This window comes from Protopterus annectens, chromosome 2.part0 (genome assembly GCF_019279795.1).
Source record: "Protopterus annectens isolate FY-2018-M chromosome 2.part0, PAN1.0, whole genome shotgun sequence".
In the NCBI taxonomy this organism is placed as follows: Eukaryota; Metazoa; Chordata; order Ceratodontiformes; family Protopteridae; genus Protopterus; species Protopterus annectens.
Window position 1 is genome coordinate 831,747,869 of NC_056728.1, and position 10,193 is coordinate 831,758,061.

At 33.5% G+C, this 10,193-nt stretch overlaps 1 protein-coding gene across 2 annotated transcripts in view; it reads left to right on the top strand.

Moving 5' to 3' along the window:
* The window catches only part of CDC37L1 (cell division cycle 37 like 1), a 684,318-nt gene extending 677,278 nt beyond the window's left edge, over positions 1–7,040 (top strand). For both annotated transcript variants that reach the window (XM_044061102.1, XM_044061103.1), the window contains one exon: positions 5,682–7,040. In XM_044061102.1, the coding sequence (XP_043917037.1) occupies positions 5,682–5,792 (111 nt within the window). In that variant the 3' untranslated portion in view covers positions 5,793–7,040. The remainder of the gene's footprint in view (positions 1–5,681) is intronic.
* The last annotated feature ends 3,153 nt before the right edge of the window (positions 7,041–10,193 follow it).

Here is a 10,193-nt window from a genome sequence, read left to right on the forward strand (position 1 = left end):
ACCTCTGTATATGAAATACTTTTGTCCAATAGTTTAATCTGTTGTTTATTAAGCTTTTTATTCATGTTTGTGGTTATAAACTCCTTTATTTTATCTTTAGGTTCCATGTTAATGTTATTATGGTTAATTTTGTGAAAGTGATTTCTAAATTCATCTAGTATTTCTGGTATACTAGAAACATTCTTCTTTTTCCTTAGAGAAAAGATTTCTTTGATATTGTTTTGTTTATTCAACCTTTTTGTTTTATTTTTAAGTCTATGCAAGTATTTGAGGCTTATTGAATAAGACAAAAACTTGTATTTCTCTAAAGTTATTTTAACTTTATGAGTTAAAATTTCTTTGTATTTCTCATTTAGTTTGTTTATTTCTTCAATAACTTTCTTGTCCATAATATTTTCTTTATTATTATGTTTATAAGAGTCTAATTTACTTTGAATATCTAACAATTATCCCAAGATTTCCTTTTATTATTATACCATCTGATACTTTGTCCATATAGATATGATTTTAAGGCATCCCAAACATAAACAATGGAGACTTCAGGAGTATTATTTATGTCTAAAAATGTTTTACTTCTGAAAGTATATATTCTTTATAGTCTTTTAGTTGAGTTAAGTATGCTGGTATCCTTTTGATCTGAACATTATGAGTATTTTTTATCATGAATTCAAAAACAATTGAATTATGATCAGATATAGGACATGAAATGATTTTGGAATTAATTCAATCTGTTACCATCTGGTTAGAAATAAAGACCCTATCTATTTTTGAATAAGTTTTGTATCTGTTAGAAAAAGGTGTATGGTAATGATTTTGAATCTATCTGATTATTAATATCATTCAAATGATAAGAATTAGCAAAATCATTTAAATGCTTTGCATTAGATGTAATTCTTCTTTTCCCTATTGTGGTAGTATCACTTTCATGTAGTATACAGTTAAAGTCACCAGCTAAAATAATATCTCCTATAGAGAATGATATGATCTTATCAAGATGATGTTTCACTGTATTAATACCAATTCCAGGTATCCAATATACATTAATTAAAGTGTAAGTCTTCCCATTAATTTGTATTGTAACCATACAAAACATTCCTTTGTCATCCTGATAAGACTTAATGGTTTTAGGAATGGGCATACTTTTATTCCATAAAATAGCCACTCCTTTTTTTCTGAGTGTGCTCTGAACTAACCAATACTGTATATTTGTTTGTGGCTAGTTTATCAATATCTTTTTCAAGAGATAGGTTTCTTGCAGGAAGACTAAGTTGGCCTTATGTAAATTAATGTATCTTATTAGGCTTGCCCTTTTACATGGATTATTCAATCCATTAATGTTTAAAGAAATTCCTTTTAAAGATGTCATTTGGCATTTTAAAACTTAAGAATCTTATGATCAAAATAACAAGATAAGTAATGTTACATCTCCTCCTTTAGGTGTACCTTTAAATATAGCTGTATTTATTGAATCTCTTATGGGATTTCGTATAGGATTCAATTTTGTTTGTAGTGACAATGAATGTACAAAATATATTGTGGATGTCAAAACTATATACAAATAACAATGAACAAGTGAAAATAATGTAAGGATTAAACCTTGCATTCAGCCTGGAGTTATAAACTCCAACTTAGAGTAGTATTTACCACTCAAGTTAACCCCCTACCCTAAGCAGCAGTACCTCAGCTACCACCTTATCAATTTAATACTAGTTATATTTAACTAAGGTTAACAGTTTTCAATTCAATTATCTAGCAAGACAAGACTACACATTTGGTAAAACAGCATCATATAAACTAAAATAAACCTTTTTTTTTTTTTTAAACTGTTCATACTACTATATACATCCATGTAATATAAAACACTTGTATTCAAATAGCATTCAAATAATCTTGATGTTAGAAATCAAGAGGAGAGAAAAATAAGTTCTAACATTCATTTAAATCAAAAACTTTGGCTAATATGATTCAGACATTATATATGTTAAGATGCATCTATTTTCTGTCATGTAAATGCAATTAACAGCTTCCAAAAAAAACTTGAATTGCTTGTATATGAGCATTTACTCAAACTCATTATTGTCAATAGAATAAAATATTGTATTCATAGAAATTGTTATAAATCATACTGCATAGTTATGCAGATTCTCAGAAACACTTATATACATATATATACACACACACACACATATATATATATATTTGTATATATATATATATATATATATATATATATATATATATATATATATATATATACATACACACACACACACATATATATATATATATATATATATATATATATATATACACACACACACACACACACACACACACACACATACACACACATATATATATATATATATATATATATATATATATATATATATATATATATATATATACACACACACACACATACACACACACACATAAACACACACACACACACACACACACACATATATATATATATATATATATATCTGAACTCACTGAGTTGTGTCCTTACTGAGCACCATCTTACTTGCTGTCCCTACAATAACTCTGTCTGCTTTATACAAAATAATGCACAGCAAACACATTTTAGTAACCAGATTTTACAACCATGCTATACTACTGCTTTAAAATATATCACATGACAATTTCTTCCAGTATAGAGTTATAAAATTATTTATGCTTGTCAATCAAATGAATTAAATGAGTTATAGTAATGTATATGTTTGGAACATAAGTTTTTAACACAGATTATTAAGCTGCTGTTAAGTAGATTTTCAAAAACACTTGAATAAATGTTTCATTTTCTATGCCTTCTAAAATAAGACATTTACTTACTACAAGAAACTGTATCATTTAAACTCATTATAACTGACATATTTTATGAATTATAACATAGATATTTGAGTAATTATATAAAATAACTCACATTTAGATGTTAAAGAGTTCATTTTCCTTCACATAGTCGCATTTGTATCATTTCTATTTCCTGGTAGAGTGTCATTGCTGAATCTGTGATGTGTCAGTGTGATATCTAGGTCAAAGGTGAGACTAGCTGCTTTCAGCTTCTCTGTGAGAATTCTGAGAGTTGAAGCTTTTGAAGTAGCTCATGGACACTGTGCATGAGACAGCCCACATCCCAGATTGTCTCTCTTAACATTTTGGCGGGAAACTTATTAAAAACTAGTGACAAACATTCATTTAGCCAGTGTAAATGCATCTAAACATGACAAAACCTTCACAATGTATTCTACAGGTTATTACAGCCTCTATGTAAGTGAAATTAAGCCCAAAATTATTAATAAGTAATAAAACTCAATATTTTTGTCCCAACTCAATTTTATGCAAATCTTATTATTTACTGTGTCTATATGATCAAAAGCATTTCTATATATTAATAAAGAAAAGAAAAGAGAGTAGAAAGTAAAAGGGTGTAAGGCAGAAATAAAAAATGTAAGAGAAAGCTATAAGAAGTATATACAATGGAATATTACTTACTGTTTATATTAATAGAGTTAAAAATAAAACATATTATTTACTATTATTTAGTTCTAATTATTATTAGTTAAAGCATGACAGGTTATTTACAAACAAGCATAAGCAGTGTAATCAAGAAAGTATAATTAGGAATAGCATTTGAAGAACATATAAACTTTTACAAGGAATAAATATGTTATTATTCTATTAATCATATTTTCATTACTCTTCTCTCCCTGCCCTCCCCACCCTTTACCCACTACATAATCTAAATAGAATGTCATTGTTTAAACAAAGAAAAGAAGAAAAGGAGAAGAAAAAAAAAAAAGAAAAATGTATCAAATTACTGACCTTACTTCTCCTTTTCAGAAAGAGAAACAAGTTGAATCACAACTTGCCATTAAATCTCCAGATATTTTGACTAGTTATGAAACAAAACATTTCTTTGCACACAGAGAATAACTTTGATTAAATCTTTTCAAAATATTTGTTGCTTCTTGGAAATGCAGGAACTATATTTAAAAAGATTAATAATGAAATAAAATGATGAGAAAAAAAACATAGAACAGATCATTTGTTTTTTAGTCTCTTCTTCTCTGAAGTCTTCCACGAAGTTTCAGTTGCCAGTCTCTTTAATGAAGGACTAGCCCATTCCATTTCTTCTATTTTATCCAAAATCTTATTTTTTTTAATAAACAGTAAGGCAGAGTCTAAGTCATCGAAAATTTTAGGACCATCAAGAAGGAAGATTTTAAGCTTGGCAGGAAACAGAAGGTATGTTTTAAACTGTGCTTTTTTTAAGCTCCCTTATTAGTGGCAGAAAAACTTTTCTTTTAGCTATTACCATGGAAGAATAGTCATTGTCAAAACGCACAGTTGTCTCATTAATCTTAACAGGAGCTTTAGCCCAAGCAGATTTAAGAACCATCTCTTTATCAAAAGATGATAGAAATCTAACTATAACTGATCTAGGATAGTTTTTGTTAGAGTTAGTATTAGCTATAGATCTATGTGCTGTTTCGATACCAAAAGAGAATGCTTCTGGTAAGTCTAAAGTTTTAGGGAGCCATGCTGTTAAAAAAGAAGTAATATTGTTACCTTCAATATTTTCTGGCAGTCCAAAAATCCTAATGTTATTGCGCCTAGATCTATTTTCCAGGTCATCCAGCTTTGTTTGTAAATGTGTATTTTGTTTCAGCAGAAACTCAATGTTGATTTCCTCTTCTTGTATTCTATTTTCCATGTCATTCATAGCTTCTTCTATGCCTGTCATCTGGATCTTCTGTTGTTGCAGGTCTATATGTAACAAGTAATTAATTCCTGTCAGTGTAATGAAATTGGTGGAGCTGAAGAAATCTGCTGCTATCCTGTGTTCATCCTTGGCCACGCCCCTCTCACACTATGTAGTTTTCTTGATAAAGAGGCAACTTATCACAAGCATTAGACTGCAGATTTTGAGACAAGTCACATATGTATTTGAATTTAGCATGAGCTTGTGTTAAATTACCAAGACTGTTCGACACTGTATAGCTTGTCTGAACATTAATGCAGTAAAGTCTCACTTAACAGGCACCCGTAGATGTTGGTAGATGCCAGTTAAGTGTGTGTTCCGGTTGCTTGAGATATGTTCTGCGATTTTTTGATTGGCCTGTATACCGACATACAACCCAATCAAAAATAGCAAAGCAGAGCCTCTTCTGCTCAGTATGGAACAGCGGGCTGTTCTGCATTGAACAGAAGAAGCTCCCCTTTGGGAATTTTGATTGGCTCGTATGCCAGCATATGAGTCAATCAAAAATCGCAAAGCGGAGCCACTTCTCAATGCAGAACTGTTTTGCATTGAGCAGAAGTAGCTTCACGTTGTGATTTTTGATTGGCTCGTATGCCGCCATGCGAGCCAGTCAAATGCCATTTGCTTGAGAGTGACGGTTGCTTGAGTCCCGGATAACAGGGAGTTTATTTGTTGTCTTATACTTAATGAAGAGGATTAAGGCTGTAAGTTGTTATTGAATTGTTTCATATAGTTTAGAGTCTATCCCTCATCTTTGTTTACTTACTGTGTGACTCTGGGGAACTTTCTTAACTAGACTATGTGCACAAAATGTCCATGTGTGGATTAATGCGGTACCCTGCTTAATAAATAAAACTAAATATATACTGTTCTCTATGAAGAAAGTCCATTAATTTATCTTTCCTCTTAATAGGTGGATGACTATAACCAGCAGCATGATTTAGCAGCAGCTTCCCTTTGTATGCGCAGTATGGAAGGAATCCAAGATGAAATTAATGAGGAACCTTGCATGGATATGCTTTAATTTCAGTGCACGGTGTCTTACAAGGCCCTGGAATATTGCAAAACAGACTTTGAAGCTAGCTATTTTTTATGATGATGCTGCAGATGTTGAGAAACTTTCTGATATATGAAACACATGTAGTTTCTGAGGTTTCAAAAAAGGTGCAATTTTAAAATGGTTAGGTATAAGTAATGTGTTAAACACTTCACTCAGAATTCAGTATGGATTTATTTAAAGTAGTTTTCATTATTTGTTTCGCAGTTGCTGAATGATTTTTTTAACTTGAAAATATTTTAGCTATAGAGCCATGAAGCATTTGACAAGTACTGCATGTGTTAATATGGATCACTTTACAAAGAATGTTTGATATGCACAAAACATGTTTTATTTTGTTAACCAGTTGTCTGGAATTCAATTTGCTGCATTTATTCTTGCATTTTTGTTGATTACTTTAATCTGAATGAATCATGTGAAACACAGGCACACCAGTATGGTTACTTGGATTTCAAAATCCAGTTTTGTATTAAAGTAAATTATACTGTGCCATGGATATATTATTGTTGAACTATCTGATCAGAGGCAGTCACATCTACTGACCCTGGTCTTCTCTAGTGGAATTAAGCAAACTTGAAAATTGAAAACTATTATAATTGCTGTATCATTCATTTCAGCACCACGGCAGTTTAAATCATACTCAACAAACTGGCTTAGCGTGAGGACCTTACAAGCTATCTGAGCTAGATGTCCTTTTTATTCAGGGGTGCCCAAGATGATAAAAACAATATGCACTTTTAGAATTATTATTAAGCTTGGCCAAAATGATTTGTCACAATTGATGTTACAGTTTTAAGTGCCAGCATTTGTATTCCTTCAGGCAGTCATGTCTGCATGTTTGTATGTAGTCTTTTAGGGTGTGGGTGTGCATATGGGCATGGATGTGTGCGCGCAAATATTTGCAGGTGTGTTTTTTCCTTCCACTTCATGATGGTTAAATAATTCTAAGACTAAAAATGCTATAGTTCTGCTTTTATGAAGGAGTAACTTGTTACTTATACTAGTGCTTTCTTGCATTGTGTCAGTTAGCAAAAAGAATAATGTTAATTAGCCAAAGGCTTAAACATTTGATCACCTCTCCATGTTTTAATCTTGCTTTAATAATCATGCTTACAGAGATTGTAATTTAAGTGAGCTCTGAGCAAATATTTCATGAAACTAAGTATTGAACACATATTGTGGTTGTTGGATAATAAAGGGTACATTTCTGAAAGAGAACATTTGCCTTCTTTGAATTCAAAATAATTGAAAGAAACAGTAGTTGCACTGTATTTCTGTCCAGTAGCCTGTTTACAAATTTTCCTTCTTGCAGGAGCCTTTTGTGTCTTCTTGGAAGGGATGAAAGGAGCCATCATTTTGTATGTTAGGGGGTTGGCTACCCATTCCCATTGTCCTGTAGTGTGCAACGGCCCCACCAAGAAGCCATATTGTAATGCTGAACTAGCCCTGTTTACCCACGTAGGGATCCTACTGTTTACAAGTCCCTAGCTGCAGATCCCCAAGTTTCTGCAGGGGGTTACATTACATTGACTATTGGGAACACTGCAGTCACATTTAAAAATAAGAGAGCTGGCTTGAACTCGCTCAGTTTTCAACTGTCCTTTGCTCAATTTTTCTGGCACTGAAGGTTCTCCTCAAATCTGTGTTTTCAGAAGTGAACGTTGTGCCCCTATGACAATGCGCCAGCCCCTTGTAATGTAAGGTTGTGAAATCCTTTTATTTAGAAATGAACAGACTTCTAGTAGTAAGAAAATGTGAGTGGTCTGTGGTCAGAGTGCCCATTTAAAAAAATGTTGCTATGTGAGCTTGCACCTACCACTTCTTTGAGGATATCATTGGCATGATACTGTACTATGGAATCCTGATACTTACCATTTTGCAGGTTTATTGTCTGAAGGATTCATACAGAGACATACTACTGGCAATCATGAACTAGTTTCTTCAGAGTCTGAATATTTAACTGATTGCTATACCGGATCAGTTTTGGGTTAAGTTTGTTTTTGAAACTGAGTAATAAAGGGCAATCACTTACCTAATGTATTTTCTAAACCTTTTCTTTGTTATGAGGGTCTAAGGTAGACATGACCAAATAACGGGAGTCTTGTCAGTCTCCAGTATTCTGTTGCTGCCATGTTGTACCTCATACCTTTTGACAAGAATACAGAACAAGAGCTCATCAGTCGTGGTAACGGCCAGTTAACAGGAAATTGGGAGCTGTTATTGAGCAGCATGATCGGTGCTTACAGGAGTCGGAAATTAAGGTATGTAAGAGAAGGCGTTGAACGATGATACAACTACAGCTCTGCATTTGGAGAATTTGTAATCAGTTACAAATATCTGGGATGCCCTTGGAGATGCTTGCTACACTGCTTGAATGACTTTGTTTCCCTTGACTTGCTTAATATCAAACATCCACTGTATCCTGTGACAGATCTACCTGCCCTGCTCCTCTTTCGAATGTATCAAAAGTTTTACTTCATTATAATGTTGCATTATTTTTTCAAGTTAGAACCTTTTTGACAGCTGTTTCATCACTTGTACTCTTCACTTCCTTTTATTCTAGTTTTCATTTCGCTTCTATTTTGATATAATTTAAGATACTGTTATACAGCCTGTTGACTACTCTGCATATATTATCCAGGTTGTGTTGTTTTTACTTGCAGTCTGGCTTAACTGTGAGTTATTTGTGCTTGATATTCTAATATGTCATCAGAAATGTGTAGTCATTTTGTTTAATCTCTGAGCATTCAGTTTTCTCCAACGTATAGCAGTGTAGGAGTAAAGTAAGAGCTGTGGGGGTGATGCAAAGGGTACCGTCCTGGAAAAAGACCTTAATAGTAAAACAGCAAGCTTTGATAGGTATTGTTTCATGGTCAGTTTGGTAGTTTAGTCATGAAACCTTTACTTGAAATGTATATATCTGTAATCTTGGGGCTTTTCTCCTGAGGTCCCGTTAAAGATGGGCATGGCCAAGCATGTTTAACACAGTAAACAAAACATAAGTAAACAAAATCTCAGGCCTTATGAGAGCACTTCTGCTGATTGCTGTCCATCTCCTCAAACTAACACCCAAGGGCATGACCCTGGTCTATTTGTCTTGCTCTGAGTGAACTCCATGAACCATGAAAGTGGGTATGTTAAAAGGCAGGGCTATGGGGAAGGCTGACTAGAATGGAAAAGTGGTTTGCTACCACTGTGAGTTCCCATTACTGTGGCAGCTTGAAAACAGCACACTTTTAAGCCAACTAAAGTTACAGTTTTGTACCCTATAATATATATACATTTGAGCACTGAGATTATGATTTCTTAAATACAAGGAATGTTTTTGCAAAGGAATAAGTGGTAGTGCTGCACCAAAATGCAGAGGACGCCTACTGTGGAATCGACTGTTGATGGTACTGTGGATGATGAACAGTTACCTCTAACAAGCTACATGCACCCCCATCAGGCGAAATGTGTGCTGGAGCAGGATTGCTTCTGTTTCTTCTAGCTAGTTAGATCTCTGTCCATCCCTATTAAGAAACATCTGCAGTGTGTTGGTTTGTCTTATTTCATTAACACGACACCGGAAAATTGCAGATGCACACATCAGAGGTAGTGCTGGTTATCATTTTTGTTTTTGTATAATTGCATTTTTTATTTGCTTAAATGCATTTTTATACCTCTGAATGTTTTGGAATGTACATACCATTTTATAAACATTGTCTAAAGGAATCTCTTTTTTTAGTGGGAAGGGCTAAACTCAATAACGTAGTCTTTTCCCCATGGCATGAATCCCTCTTGCCATTTTGTACATTTGTGGTGGGTGGAAGAGTGCTGTACTGTCAGCAGAAGACACCCTGTGAAACTGTATGTTCTTTGTTGTTTGATTGGTACATCCAGCAAACAGTACGACTGTCTCAGAGTAAGTCCCACCTCTGTTGTCACTAATGCATGGCAGAATATGCATAGTAGGTACCCTTCTTTAGCCTTACCAATACTCCCCGTGATCTTTTGTCTGACTATTCAGCCTTCTCCCTACCGTTACACTATCGTGATGGATGGTGCTAGAGTCCATGTGGCACATATTTTTGTGCTGTTTTGTATGAAGGTTTCACATGCTGTTCATTTATGTTATTTGACCATTTTCATATACCTGCACTAATCCCTCTGTTTTATGTCAAAGGGTTATAGCAAGATGTGTAAACACTCTTTATATAAATATGTTAGATGTGTTATTGCAGTCTTGTGCAGATGTAGTTTGTGGTTTTGTTGTTCTGTGGTACTTATTTTTATGGAAATATTTGAAATGCTAAGCCTGTGATAGGAGTGGTTGGTGGACTGGGGAGTTTAAGTTTTCTACTTTGTGCTTGATGAATTGTTATGTGA